Below are 14,041 nucleotides of genomic sequence, written 5' to 3'. Positions count from 1 at the left end.
AAGGTTCAGAAGAAGAAAGGCAGATTAGCAATGGAGTAGTTAGAAGTAAACACTGTCTCAATGATGGGGACATACCTTCTTAAATCCAACCACTCGATGCCACTATCCTGCCATAGAGTATAATAGCAGATGTCCAGGGGCATTACGTCTGACAATTCGGGGACTCGGAGCTTCCATTGTTGATCTTCAATTCTACGCGAGCTTAGCCTATTCGCTGCAGATTTCCGAATGGGGTTACAAGCTCCGTGGAAATTCAAAATAATCAAACCCCAACCAAAACTGCCCCGCTATCTGATGCACATAGATGAATACCGTGCAGATACTACGGGGATCGCAATCTCTTTAGCACCAGACGGCCGCTGAAAAGAACTGTCCGTGTTGCGTAAGACATTTTTAAACTTCCGAAGTATAGAGTTTGTGAGACTTTATCGAATACTCTTCAATGCTGCGTCTAACTCCAGTCAAAAGTACTGAGGTAAGGATCGCCTGCCTTGGGACATATTTAAATATGCTACTTCCTTCGTTGAAGTCATTGTTGTCATCCTCCTTTCCATTCTTCTCTCTCTGCATTTGTGCAGTGAATCTGTGGTGTGAGACATCATGTTCGGGGTTGCTTCTCTTCTTACCCTAATGGGTACTATGCTGTCAACTACTACAGAGGCCAAGGTCGCATGCAACCAAGCATCGCTCAACACCACCCGCTTCAACTATGTCAATGATATCGAGAACCAGACCGTTCATGCTATCGCTCGCAAGTTCAACCGCGGTGTCTGCGATATTGGTCGCGCCAACCTTAGTCAGCACTACTATACCTGATCCTTTCTTCGTGAATGATTGTGACTAACAGTGATAAAATAGTGGTTGATGTATCTGTTGTACCCAACGTTGGCCAGACCATCATCATTCCCGGTCAAGTATGTAACCCAGACTGGACCACATGCATCATCGATGGACCCGGTACCAACGAGTGTCTCATTGGAGGCCCCCGTCTGTACTACACGTTGAACGGCGACACCATGTGGAAGATTGCCGGTCGTCTCAACATGACCCTCGACGCAGTCCGCTGTGGTGGTGACAGCTGCGAAACAAACGTCACCTGCACCAACGGCATCTGTCCCGGCGGCGGCGGCGCTCAATACACTGCCAACGAGACCATTGCCGCTGGTCAATTCATCAAGATCCCCATGTGCCACCCCAGTACATGCGATATCGAGCCTTATTCATTCAGCCACGGAGTCTACAAGGATCTTGCGGACAAGTTCAGCTCCACCGTTGGTCAGATCCAGATGATGAGCCCTACATACAACTACTCGTACATTGCCAACGAGGGCGGCACTTATCCTCCAATCGGGGTCGTGAAGAACTGCCGTCTATTGTCCCCCAACTATACGGTTCTGAGCTGAATTAATTGACCTGAACTTGCCTTTCCTGGCTTGTTCTTCACACTCAGTGTCCTTTCTAAGCTCTGGCCGGTATTCACCATGTAGATATGCGTCTTACGGAGCATGTGGGAGAGAAATTATTTAAGCAAGCCTCGGGAGCGCCAACATGGCAGTCTTTAAATCTACGGATACCTAGGTAGGATATTCGATATATATCCCGCCCAATAATTGTGCCATAGTAGATCATAAAAGTAGAGTGAGGCCATTTAACCCTCAGTTGTCGATTTCATTTACAAAGTTCCAGCACTCACTATAGGATGTTATGGTAGATGGACTCGCATGTATTGCTGCCCGTGCTTCAATGATTCAGAAAGGATTATCAAAACGGACGTAGAGAAGTGACTTTTCCCTTATGAGACGCAATTACCCCTTTGCCGCTAAAAACGCAGCATTGAGACCTATATCCTTTTGCGAACATTGGTAGAGAATGCTAAATTATTGGGACGAAAGCTATTGTAGCACGTCCTCTTTTTATGATAGACTAAGATAGTAAATGATTAACTAGTGTGAGACTCATCGGCTGATTAGTTCTAAATTTCCTCTAAGAATAATTCTAGCACTCCTTTCAGCACTTCCACCTCCCTCTGTATGAAAAAAGATCCATCAGCCCTGCAGCTTGCATCTCAAAACGCAGCACGCCATTTAAATAGCGTGCAATGTTATCTCTTGTCACTCCATCACGAATTACGTAGTTCCCCGAGGCAGTTGATCCCTAAGGCACCCTACGGGATAGGGGGTCCCTTCTTGAAAGGGGGACGATATGACTACTATCGTAGCTGGGATGAGGTCTGCTCTCAAGATTCTTCAAATGCTTTCCAGTCATTTCGAGCCCACTGAGGGTCTGTACTCTATGGAACAAGCACTCTACATGCTGAAACAACACATCAGACAAGGCCAGTCGCTGGTCCAATACTCGGCTTCTGGGAGACTCTGGGGTTGAATTGCTTGTCATCTTGCTGTGTAAGAAGATGACGTCAATCTACGAGAAGATCGCAGCAAGCCGGGAACGTCAATTACAATCAGTCGCGCGCATGAAGCAAGAAAATAGCGTGGTAACAATAAATTCCTCGGAGCCTAGTCTCTATATATCTCCACAAATCGATCTCTTCCCTAATTCACTCGCATTGAACTATGTTGACCGGATCACCAGATGACCTAACAGCAGGCGTGCATCCTATAGTATCTTGTTAGCACGATGGTGGGAATTCTAGTCGGTTATGAAAACATACTTCCACGAGCGATAAGCCCCTCGCTATTTACCCAATAAGCGCAAGCTTCATAATTAGAAAGCCATGTGTTCGTATTCCTGATTGTACATGCTTCGACAACCTCCCATCTGAATTGCAGATCTACAGGTTATATGATTAGTTTGAATGATCTTGTCGTATCCTCCCGAAGATCACTTACTGTCTGTGAAGATATAGCTGTTTTCATTTGCAATCCAGGTTCCGTCTGCAGCCTGAGCCCAAGCGTGAGCAGTACCTGCCAGCGAAAGAGTAGCAGCAGCGATGATCGAATAAATCTGCATCCTGCGAGAATATGACGACCGTGGCGGAAGATAAATATATATATGTAGTATTAGATATTGTTGGATAGTTATTGTAAAAGGAGGAAGTCTCTGATGTTTAAAAGAAATTCTTTCAAACCTCGTCGATCGATCTAAACTTTAGATAGTAGTCTATTAGGATAACTCCGATGCCGAGTGTAGATTCAATAGGCCGTGCATAAATAACGTATTGCTAAATATATCCCATGTTTGTTGGACTTATAGCTATCGCCGACTGATATGTAAGCGAAGGTATGACACTCGATGGGGCTGAGCGGCCCCTAAACACTTGGGGGCCAAACTACTGTACAAACTACAAAACTACAGGTGACAAGCATATCTGCGGATAAGCGTAGATACAGACGTTGATACATAGCTTCCTTTCTTTCACTGCTTTTTGGTAAGCACTAGTGTATCTAACTAGTGCTCGTGAACTGGATTCGACACAGACTGAATCGTTGTTTATAAAGCCCTCGACTTAAGCCTCCCACCATTAGTTGGAGCATGAGCAAAACGCGATAAAGGCAAACCGGACATAGTAAAATTTGATCTAAGAATGGATATCGTGACAGGATGTTAATACATATGTACAGAATGAGAACAGTCGCATTTGACGCCTCCTCGGTAGCTAAACCCTGCTCTGCTAATTAATTCGTATGCTGCTCTTCAGCGTCTGGTGTCTTGGTAGCGTTGGCGCCGACGTCCCCTTCCTTAATCGGGACCTCCATGGTCACAATAATGTTGTCCCGATCATGAGAGTAGGCCTTCTGGAGTGGGGGCCAGAAGTACTGAGCCATAACTTCCTTCGCACCGGCTGGAATCATATCCTTGAATGGCCAATAGTGCGAGATGAACTCGCCATTGCAGTCGCCCGAGTTGGGATAGCGATTTGCCTCAGTGCATGGAAGGATTTGAATCTCCTCGGGGTAATCGTAGCGAAGGTACTCGTTGACGACGGCCTGTTCATGGGTGTGGGTCAATTTCCACCGACCACAGCCCTCGTAGCGTGTCTCATCGGGACAGGTCATCCAGGCTTCGAAGAATTCTTCGCTCCGTGGGGTCTGGTGAGCAATAACGAAGCCGGTGTTCAAGTTGATATCGAGCTTCTTGACGTTGAGGAAGAAAGGATCACTTGGATCCTCGGCCAAGGCCATTGTGGTGTCGTTGGATATGCCCCAGTAGTTGAGGAGCCATTCCAGAGGTAGATGGGGGTGCGTGAAAATGGCATCGCCGTCCATGAAGACGACGTATTCGTAGTGCTTGATGGCCTCACGCATCGCCGGGACCTTGTTCCAGGTTCCGTGCAGAGTGGGGTCCACCGGGAGTTGCACGAGTTGATAGTCATACCCGTGAAGTTTTGCTGTAGAGGGTCAGAGATTATGCATCGCCATGATATACGGGAGTGCTTGGTGCTTACCAAACATATAGTGATTGAGTCGGCCAAGGGTCAGACCTTCCAAGTCATCAGTGGTGGGAGTGCCGTCGTCAAGAAGGCCACCTGGGCCACCGATATCTCGGCTTTCAACATCGAGGATCAGGATCTGGTTGCCCATAGGCTTAGTGAACCTGGGGGCCTTTGGAAGCTGATACACTTGACCAGTACGGCTGGTGAAATTCTGCGCGGTGATCGAAGTAACGTGAGGCTGGATGAGTTCAAAAACACCCGGAGGCAAGTCATATTCCGGTGACGATGACGGGGTTGCTTTTGAGGTTGCAGAAGATGTAGTAGAAGATGCATGTGTTGGTGTCGAAGTAGAAGATTTCAAAGTTTGAGAATAATCGTCATGTGGGGTATTATAGAGATCGTCGCTAATATCTCATGTCAACACAGTTGATATCACACGCGAGGGCCGAGATACTTACGCGGAGGTCGTCGCGGCGACGCCTCTCAGGGATACCGAAGGCGCGCGATAGCAAAGGACGAGCAAAATGGTGGCTATCGTCAGACCCACTGCAATCGAGTAGGTCTTCCTCCGGGGCCACCGGGAAGCGTAGGAAGGTGAATGCATTTAGAACGAGTGGACAGGTGAAACAAAGCACCCAAAGCAAAATAGACGGATCTGGCACGAAGTGAAGCGCAAAAAATCACAGGATGTCGAGAAGAGCAAGAAAGGGCATTAGGGGGTGGGAAACCACGGAAGCGTTATTTCTCGAAGGTCCGACTTTCAGTATTTATGACCCGAAGCTTGCTTTAGTAGGTGTACATACTCCGTACTCCGTAAATACTCTCCGTACAATGAAAAGAGTAAGACAGACCCTTGGGACCCCTCTTTGGGGGCCTTTGGGGGTCATTTTTCCATTCATTTCACTTATCGAAGGCGTCAATGTGGACCACTAAAAATAGGAGGTTAAAAAAGCCCCATGTAGAAAAATTCGTATCGCGATAGTGGAGCAAAAAGTGTCTTGTATCTTGTCAGCCCCGAGCGATTGGCTGGCTGCTAATTTAACTAACCGGCGATATCATAAATTACCACTTTAGTGGCCTATTAAAGTTTAGGGTCAGGCCTTCGAGTGCTTTGTTAGGCTTGCGTTGTCTTTGTGATACATACTGTACATGCTTCTTTCTCGATTGATTTTGCAACCAATATCCACTACAATATTGATCCATTATTGGTTGGTCCTGTGTAAAAGACCAAAGCCATCAAGCCATACCGTTCTCAAAGCAATCGACTGGGTTTGAAGCGTTTTCGAGAATGTGCTAAGGTGTTGGGTGGAATACCGCCAGTGATTGTTTGCGCTTCGTGGAGATCAAATCCACATTTTTACCCTTTCAGCGAAGCTTTTGCTCATTTCGACTAGGCAGCGCGATTGGTGACTAGTCCAGAAGCATGCAGACTTTCACATCGGCTTAAATACTGACGATACCATCGCAAGACAGGCACATGGCTCGACGAGCGACGGCACTGGTTCACCGTTCTGGCATTGACAGTTTAGGCCAGCCACAATACTGAGACATTCGGACTTGGATGGATAAGTGAAGTGGTGAAATGTTGTGTCCGAGAGCCGCTAGTGATCTACGCTAATCCGGAATCGAACACGTGCCTTGGCAACTCGTGGGGCTTTGACAGATAGCTAAGCGAAGATTCGTATAATTTAAGATTGGAGCAATGCCAAGTAATTATTAGGGGACAGCCGGCGCTGCCGAGAATTGGACCCTGAACAGCCACCGCCGTGTAACATTCGAGCTGAGACAATTGAAAGAGGAAAGTGGAGAGGCAGAGAATTCTGCTGACCAACAGTGGAAAGTAGAGCTAACTATGTAATTAGCGACCAGTCGCGCAAGTAGCGTGTACTGTATAGACTGTAGAGACGAGGCCAAGGTGGATGTACTAGGGACAATATTGAAGAACTATCGATTGACAAAAGGCCTGATAGGTGAAGATTTATGACTCGGTCAAGACTGTTTTTTTTGAGGGCGAAATAATAATGTGCCGATACGATGCTACGCTTACCTTCTGCTTAAGCCTAATCGGGTAAATACACTCTCCGCTTTTTTTTCAGGCGTCCATTTACAGTATGTATCTGTCCAGAATGAAATGGGGGTCTGGGAATTGGATGTATCCCGCAGCTTATTAGTGATTACTGGACTGTATTGGGCATACATTTCAGACACAACTGTTCACATTTTCCCATACATGCAACTAGTCCTGGGTCCATTCAGTAGTCTGCCTCCATAACTTCGGCTCTTCGCCCCTCCGATCCCAACAGCCTCGCCCCACTTGAAAGTATTGATTGTTCTACGGTTCTTCGGACCCTGAATTATTCATGTTGGCAGTGCTGCCTATATAGGCTTACAGTGGATAACAACCGGCTCAGCCCCTTCTAGCTTGCCAGATGACATCAATACGGTAATTTTTCACACCATCTTGGCCCGGACCCCATTTCAACTAAAAGTATCTTACAGTAGAAAATTCGGAAAAATAGTAGAAAGCTGACATCAATAATAATAAGACACCAATGATGCCCCTATCACCTTTTTTCCTGGTCTGATCCGAGTCCTGCATCATTTTGCTTTGATTGATGCGTCCATTCCTTTGAACTGTCCAACATTCCTCACTCATTATCCCAGCACAACAACTATACCATTATACGCCGCTGATCAGAACATGAGTTACTCAAAGCAAGAAGATGGAGAAGTGGCAATGAAACTGCTGCCCGAGTCCTCCCCTCGGGCCTCAATGTCTTCCACGGTCGCAGACGACCTGGAAGCCAATAACAAAGAAGCCATCGATCATACTCCTGTAGAGCTGGAGTACCAAACCTCCATGGGCGTCAAGTATGCATGGCTATGTGCTCTACTGGTTTTTGGAATGCTCTTGACAGTCCATAACAAATTCATTCTTGAAAAGGTGAATATCCTAGTCTTCTAAGTACTCAAGTCCGAAACATCCGCAAGCTAACAACGCGATACAGTTTCCATGCCCTTGGCTCTTAACAGGCATACACAGTATATTCTCCGGAATAGGCACATTCATCCTCCTAAAACTCGGTTATTTCAAGTTATCTAAACTATCTCATCGCGATCACTTGGTCTTGATCGCGTACTCGGTGCTCTTCAGCGTCAACATTTTCTTTTCCAACTATTCATTGTCCCTCGTCAGCCTAGCATTCTTCCAAATCATCCGAAATACATCTCCTATCTTTACCGTTCTTTTGGAGAAGCTTTTCTTCTCACGCTCCTACCGCTTGGCCACATATATCGCTCTGGTGCCAATCGTGTTGGGTGCCGGCCTCACTGCCTCTGGCGATTTCCAATTCACCGTCTTCGGCCTCATCATCTCGGTAATCGGTGTGCTCTTGGGTGTCTTGAAGGTTTGTCGAGAATCTGTGATCTCTCACGATATTTTTAATCATCTAACCAATTCCTGATTTAGATCATCGTCACCAACCGACTCATGACCGGATCCCTCGCTCTCCCCTCATTAGAACTCATCTACCGAATGTCGATCTACGCCTCTATTCAAACAATAGTCATCGGAGTCTATGCCGGCGAACTTTCCAATCTGGACCCATCTACACTGTGGCGCACCGACGCGAACGATGAGTCCACGATTCCCGTGACGTCCACTGCCCTATCACTACTAGGAAACGGCCTGTTAGCCCTTCTACTGAACATCTCGTCCTTCCAAGCAAACAAGGTAGCCGGCTCTCTCGCCATCACAGTATGGGGAAACGTCCGACAGACTTTGACTTTGATTCTGGGTATCCTGTTCCTGGGAGACTTCAACTTGAATATCCAAACTGGGGCAGGAATCGTGCTTGTGGTGGTTGGTTGTGCGTTCTATAGTAAAGCGGAGCTGGACTCCAAAAAGGATAATAATAGAGGGTAGTCGCAGACTCGGGCCGCTCCAAGTTGGCTACGAGCAAATAATATTTCATTTTTTTTTCATGAATGGGTTCCCTTTTCAAGACGTCATGGACCAAAGTTTGAATTGTTGTGTAGAAATCATCGTGTATTCGAACATACTAGGCTCCTCTAAGAAAATCAAGTCTATTTACAGTATTCGTCTCTGCCCGCTGTATATCCCAAGCATATCTGGATTTAGACACTCTCAATCTTCTCCCGAGCTGCATCTTGCTGCTCAGCAATGATATCGGCGGGGATTCGGTCCGGCGTCGTGTTCACGAGCATAATCATAGGACCCAAAGCGGCAGCGAGTAAGCCAAATGTCACGCAGCTAGTATGCAAGTTAGTACAGAGTCCATGTCAAGCATTTCGAGATATCAAGGGAACTTACAAGCCCACCATTGGGTTACTAGTTGTCTGAGTATTCATGCCGTAGGCAATAGCCTGACCAACAGCCTCGATAGATCTAAATGCTGCGCCATTACGGACGTTTTCTAAACAAAGGTCAGTTCCCAACCACTTTATTTATCCATCTAAATTCACGAAAGAAACTTACCCTGAGCATCCGTTGCAAAGGATGAGATAAGCCAGTACATGTAGGACTGGGACAACGGCCCTGTCGTCTGCACGAAAAAAGTAGGGCAAGAAAGATGACGGGTACAGTCCATCTTCCCAATCGATATGGCCAGGGTTGTGGTGGTCAAACTTGGCCTGCATAATGATCGACCAGATATAAACGCCAACATTGAGAATTACGACGGTCCACAGGCCAATCTGGGCCCGGCGGCGTTGGCTCAGGTGCTTCATGTCAAGAATAAAACCGAGGCCAAAGCATCCAACGCTGGTTTCAAGCGAGATTAGTCAATGATCATGATGGGGGATGAGGAGTGATATGGAGAACGCACATGCAGAAGAACGGCGAGATGAGGGATGATAGGGCGCGTGCTCGGACGGAGAAGTAAGTTCCCAAGTAGGTCGACCAGGTTCCGCTGTTATTCTGGTCAGCTGTTGTCTCATCGCCGATAAGTAGGCCTCGAATTCATTAAGGAACTGACCCGTAGAAGAATGACCACAGCGCCCATAGTGCAGAGAACATGACAAGCTTGGAAGTCATGGTCTTCACAATGCGCCGGAGTTCCATCTTCGTCGAAAGAGTCTCCGCGGTAACAATCTTCGTGCCGTCGGATCGAACGACACGTTCGAAGGGGGTGATCAGCAAAGCAAACGGCAGCCTGTAAGGTCAGTGAGCATGTGTTTTCTCTACCTAGCCAGGAAGAACCTTGAGTTGACTCACGCAATACACTCAATGATCACAAAAGCAAGATATGTATCCGGAGTCACACCGCCATCGGCTCCTTTGAGGTGGTTCTTGGATAGACTGAAGGGGTTGAGGTAATTAGTTGCAAGCTATCAATTATACAGGCTTCATTTTGAAGAACGGTGACTCACTTGATAGCACCACCAACTAGCTGTCCCAAGTTTCGTGACACGATCCACAGGGCGAGGTACTTTCCACGTGCGCCAGAAGGCGCCAAAGTCATAATGGCTCCGGCCTCCGCGACATACCAGCAGGCGGTTCCAATGCCGCTAATTGCACCACTAAAGATAAGGTACTGTAGAAAGGAAATTCCCAGTCAGTCATCATGGGGTCCTCCTGGATGGCACGCCTTCACCACATGCTTCATACTCACCCATTGGTTTCCAAATTTGCTGTTGCAGTAGTACGCCGAGCCTTGAATTGGGAATGTGGCAGCACCGATGACAAGAGCCCATTTAACTCCGAGTTTGTTCACAATAGGACCGCCGAAGAAACAGACTAGATGGTGACAACGCCTGATTAGCGGGCTTCAACACCAGAAATTCGATATGGTGATGGACACACAGATAGCAAGCATTGCGTACGTGATCGCATTGGTAATATTTGATACTTGTGGAGTTGCAAGGCCACCGCCACCGAGACCTGGCAATTGATTAGCTGTCGATTCAAAGCTCGGAAATTCTCCGATCTGCCTCACCAGTAATTGCATCGGACATGGCAGGACCACAGAAGGCCTGGACGCTAAGAAGCATCATTTGTGTCAGACTATGCTGCCACACTCGCTTCCACAAGGGAACAGTTGCTCGGTAATGGTCCATATCGACACCGTGGGCGATATCTGTGACATTGGTTGGCGAGGGTTGAATGGAGCCCTCGTGGATCTCGTGGGGAGGGAGATCTTTGGATTTCAAGTCCGCCATAACGAGAGATGTTCTAATTCTCACGACTTTTAGAGCATGGAAAAAGAATCTTGGGCCATGTCACCTGGGGGGGTTGTTTATATACACTCGCGAGATCGGATACGGACTCCATGTCTATCTTTTTCCAATATCTCCACGCTAATCTTATCTTCAGAGTCTCGTGGTCAATTGGGTGGAGAAGGAGAGGAGTTTCCCCACGTTCTCCAAAGTTCCCCTCCTCACATCCTTGTTGCTTTGTAGATATTGGGGTCAATTCATCCTGTCGTTAAAATTGACAGAAGGTCCAGGCGGAAAGCGTACGCCAATCCCGGGATCGAGGCGCCACTTTGGATCGATAACCTGGAAGGACTAGTCTGTAGATTCAAATCAGCCTGAATTAACCGACAAGGCCATAATTTTCGGTTATCGCGTGTCTCCAGAGTTGTGGATTGGCTGGCGGGTCGATTCCCCGCGTTCCCCGAGCCCGACATGTTCATATTATCGCGTTATCGGCTTCTTGTGGGGGTCTCGACTTGCTCGAGGAGCCATTCAAGGCCGACAGAAGGTCCAAGCGAAATCATTCATCAGGCTCGGCATTAGCGCGGCGCTGGTCCGCCATTCTCGGTAAGACGTGGGGGCATTCGCGCCAATCGTAGTCGCCGAAGTCGCGACCGGTTGTCGGCCATCTGGAGTCAAATGGCGATTGATATGACTCTTTGTCCTTAGGCTGGTCTATGGATGACGGAGAATCGCGCAATCGGAAGTTCGAACCTGGCATATTCGATTGTTAGCTTTGTAGAACGGAGTCAATGGCCTGACTTGCTCTATCGCTTGCTCCACCAACGACCCCAAGAACTCACATGACGAGGCTCTCCGAATTGTTTCATCAATTGGGTTAATTCTGAAGTTTCCCCAGGCACAGTCTATCGCTTGTAGCTGTTTCTCCGAACGCATTCCTATCTCCATTGCCCGCCGACAGCGAGCCGGTTCCAACTACACCACAACCACTCTATCTTGTCAATTCTGGTCAATTGAGACAACATGGCAAACCTCCGTGAAAGCACCACGGTCATTGTGGTCGGAGGTGGCGGTACGATGGGATCATCGACCGCACTGCACCTGATTCGATCCGGCTATACTCCCTCCAACATCACCGTCCTAGATGTGTATCCCATTCCCTCCGCCCAGTCGGCAGGTCATGATCTAAATAAGATCATGAGCATTCGCCTCCGTAATGGACCAGATCTACAATTGTCCCTTGAGGCATTGGATATGTGGAAAAATGACCCATTGTTCAAATCATTCTTCCATCAAGTCGGCATGGTGAGTTATTGGATTCGAATGTCTGAACAATGACGCTGCTATCGTCCATGTTCTGACATACTGTATAGATCGACTGCTCGTCATCAGAAGAAGGAATCGGCGGTCTTCAACGAAAGCACCAGTCGCTCATAGATGCGAATATCGGCCTTGAGAAGACAAATTTCTGGCTGGACAACGAGGATGAGATCCTAGCAAAAGCACCCCAATTTAGCCGAAAGCAGATCAAGGTAATTTCACACCTAGTGTAGATAAACCTTGGCAGCAGCTTATCACTTTTTGTCCAACAGGGATGGAAGGGTCTGTTCTGTGGTGACGGGGGCTGGCTAGCTGCAGCAAAGGCTATTAATGCGATTGGAGACTTTCTCCACAAACAAGGCGTCAAGTTTGGATTTGGCGGGTACGTACAGAAAATGAGGCAATTGAGTGAAAGACGTTTGTTTTGCTAAACTTACCCTCTAGAGCGGGAACATTCAAACGGCCACTATTCGCAGCGGACGGGGTTACCTGTGTCGGCGTGGAAACCGCAGACGAGACACAATATTTCGCCGACAAAATAGTTTTGGCTGCAGGCGCTTGGAGTCCGACATTAATTGACCTAGATGGCCAGTGTGTTTCGAAGGTAAGTCTGTCCATGTTTCAAATCACTATATACCACGCATAGAAGGTCTCCAATTACATTGTCCTTAACTAATACATCTATTCAGGCCTGGGTATTTGCTCATATCCAACTCACACCACAAGAAGCGGCAGAATACAAAAATGCTCCTGTAGTGTACGATGGTGAATACGGCTTCTTCTTCGAGCCAAACGAGTCAGTCATCACGCAACGCTCGCCTCTTATCCCCCCAATTGAACGGCCACTGCTAACCTCAATATCCCCAGGCATGGAGTGATCAAGGTCTGCGATGAATTCCCCGGTTTCTCTCGTTTCAAAGAGCATCAGCCTTACGGCGCCAATTCTCCAAAGCTGATTTCCGTCCCGCGGTCCCACGCTAAACATCCGACGGATACCTATCCCGATGCGTCTGAAATCACCATTCGAAAAGCCATCACAAGATTCCTTCCTCGATTCATGAGCAAGGAGCTATTCAATCGGAGCATGTGCTGGTGCACTGACACCGCTGATGCCAACTTGTTGATTTGCGAACACCCGCGGTGGAAGAATTTGATCTTGGCTACAGGGGACAGTGGGTGAGTATCGCATCCATGGACGGACTTGATCCTACCAGCGAAGCCCGGAAATGAACTTTTGCTAACCTATTGCCTAACATCAGTCACAGTTTCAAGCTCCTACCGAACATTGGCAAGCACATCGTTGAACTACTCGAGGGAACTCTGGCAGAAGACTTGGCGAAGGAATGGAGATGGAGACCTGGCGGTGATGCACTCAAGTCCCGACGAGCTGCTCCCGCAAAGGATCTCGCTGACATGCCAGGCTGGAAGCATGATGCTAAGCTATGAGCTGAAGAATGACAGTACCCCAGCACAGTCATGTAGAACAGTTGATGTAGATGTTGACCATCGCACCCCCGTAAGGGCTCTGTGGTCCACGTGATTCGTTATCAACACGCCTTTTGGATCCCTCCACGTCCAAGTATTCCATGTGCCCTTCCTCCATATATGTACAGTTGTATTCGCAAAAAGTGATATAGCCTTAGCCCGCGGCCGTCTTTCTCGCATTGGTAGTTCGAACACAATGAAACGGAGTCTCGGCTGCTCCCGCTGCCGCCTAGACACAATTTATCGATGGTTCCACATCACAGCGAGTGATGTTGTAGTTGACAGGGAGTTTAATGTGCCATTTCGATTACAATAGTCGCACTCTGAATTATGTTCCTCCAGTTACCGTTCTGTTTATTCCTGTGACGAGAGTAGGCTAAGGAGTGTTCTCAGTGCAGCTCATCGGGCGGCCCCGTCTACCCCGCGGGGAACATTTCCGAGCCATTTAGTGATACTACTGGATTTACTTTGCTTTCGTCCGAAGCTCTACATAATACATACTTCTTGCAACGAATGCAAAAATATCAAATTGAAAACATCTCATTGAATATCGATAGTAGATGCTCGCCCATGAGGACTTATCATGCCCGGCGGTTCTGTGTCTGCTCGGTTCTGTGTCTGCTCCACAGTTCGCGCCTGCCGATTGGCATGGACAAAGCCCTCATA

General features: G+C 47.8%; 5 protein-coding genes across 5 annotated transcripts; 3 read left to right on the top strand and 2 right to left on the bottom strand.

Annotated features, from left to right (window-relative positions):
* Positions 1–600: 600 nt before the first annotated feature.
* On the top strand, positions 601–1,403 carry N7496_002037 (uncharacterized protein; the record flags this gene model as incomplete). Its single annotated transcript, XM_056694968.1, has 2 exons — positions 601–796; positions 859–1,403. The coding sequence occupies 2 exons, from the start codon at positions 601–603 to the stop codon at positions 1,401–1,403; spliced, it is 741 nt and encodes a 246-aa protein (XP_056561697.1).
* A 2,232-nt stretch (positions 1,404–3,635) lies between these two features.
* N7496_002036 (uncharacterized protein) lies at positions 3,636–4,541 on the bottom strand (the record flags this gene model as incomplete). Its single annotated transcript, XM_056694967.1, has 2 exons — positions 3,636–4,348; positions 4,406–4,541. 2 exons carry the CDS (start codon positions 4,539–4,541, stop codon positions 3,636–3,638), a joined length of 849 nt encoding a protein of 282 aa, XP_056561696.1.
* A 2,553-nt stretch (positions 4,542–7,094) lies between these two features.
* N7496_002035 (Drug/metabolite transporter) lies at positions 7,095–8,318 on the top strand (the record flags this gene model as incomplete). Its single annotated transcript, XM_056694966.1, has 3 exons — positions 7,095–7,337; positions 7,402–7,800; positions 7,863–8,318. The coding sequence occupies 3 exons, from the start codon at positions 7,095–7,097 to the stop codon at positions 8,316–8,318; spliced, it is 1,098 nt and encodes a 365-aa protein (XP_056561695.1).
* Positions 8,319–8,530: 212 nt separating this feature from the next.
* Positions 8,531–10,573, bottom strand: N7496_002034 (uncharacterized protein; the record flags this gene model as incomplete). Its single annotated transcript, XM_056694965.1, has 10 exons — positions 8,531–8,666; positions 8,727–8,801; positions 8,892–9,176; positions 9,241–9,324; positions 9,391–9,567; positions 9,630–9,713; positions 9,785–9,948; positions 10,027–10,151; positions 10,218–10,295; positions 10,351–10,573. 10 exons carry the CDS (start codon positions 10,571–10,573, stop codon positions 8,531–8,533), a joined length of 1,431 nt encoding a protein of 476 aa, XP_056561694.1.
* Positions 10,574–11,593: 1,020 nt separating this feature from the next.
* Positions 11,594–13,336, top strand: N7496_002033 (NAD(P)/FAD-dependent oxidoreductase; the record flags this gene model as incomplete). The annotated part of the gene is made up of 7 exons (XM_056694964.1): positions 11,594–11,875; positions 11,944–12,102; positions 12,163–12,272; positions 12,335–12,494; positions 12,580–12,686; positions 12,758–13,066; positions 13,150–13,336. The coding sequence occupies 7 exons, from the start codon at positions 11,594–11,596 to the stop codon at positions 13,334–13,336; spliced, it is 1,314 nt and encodes a 437-aa protein (XP_056561693.1).
* Between the last annotated feature and the right edge of the window lie 705 nt (positions 13,337–14,041).

The sequence above is a fragment of the Penicillium cataractarum genome (assembly GCF_028827025.1).
Source record: "Penicillium cataractarum strain IBT 29864 chromosome Unknown utg000001l, whole genome shotgun sequence".
NCBI lineage: Eukaryota > Fungi > Ascomycota > Eurotiomycetes > Eurotiales > Aspergillaceae > Penicillium > Penicillium cataractarum.
The sequence above is the reverse complement of the archived record's forward strand: the minus strand, read 5'-3'. Positions and strand labels throughout refer to the sequence as shown.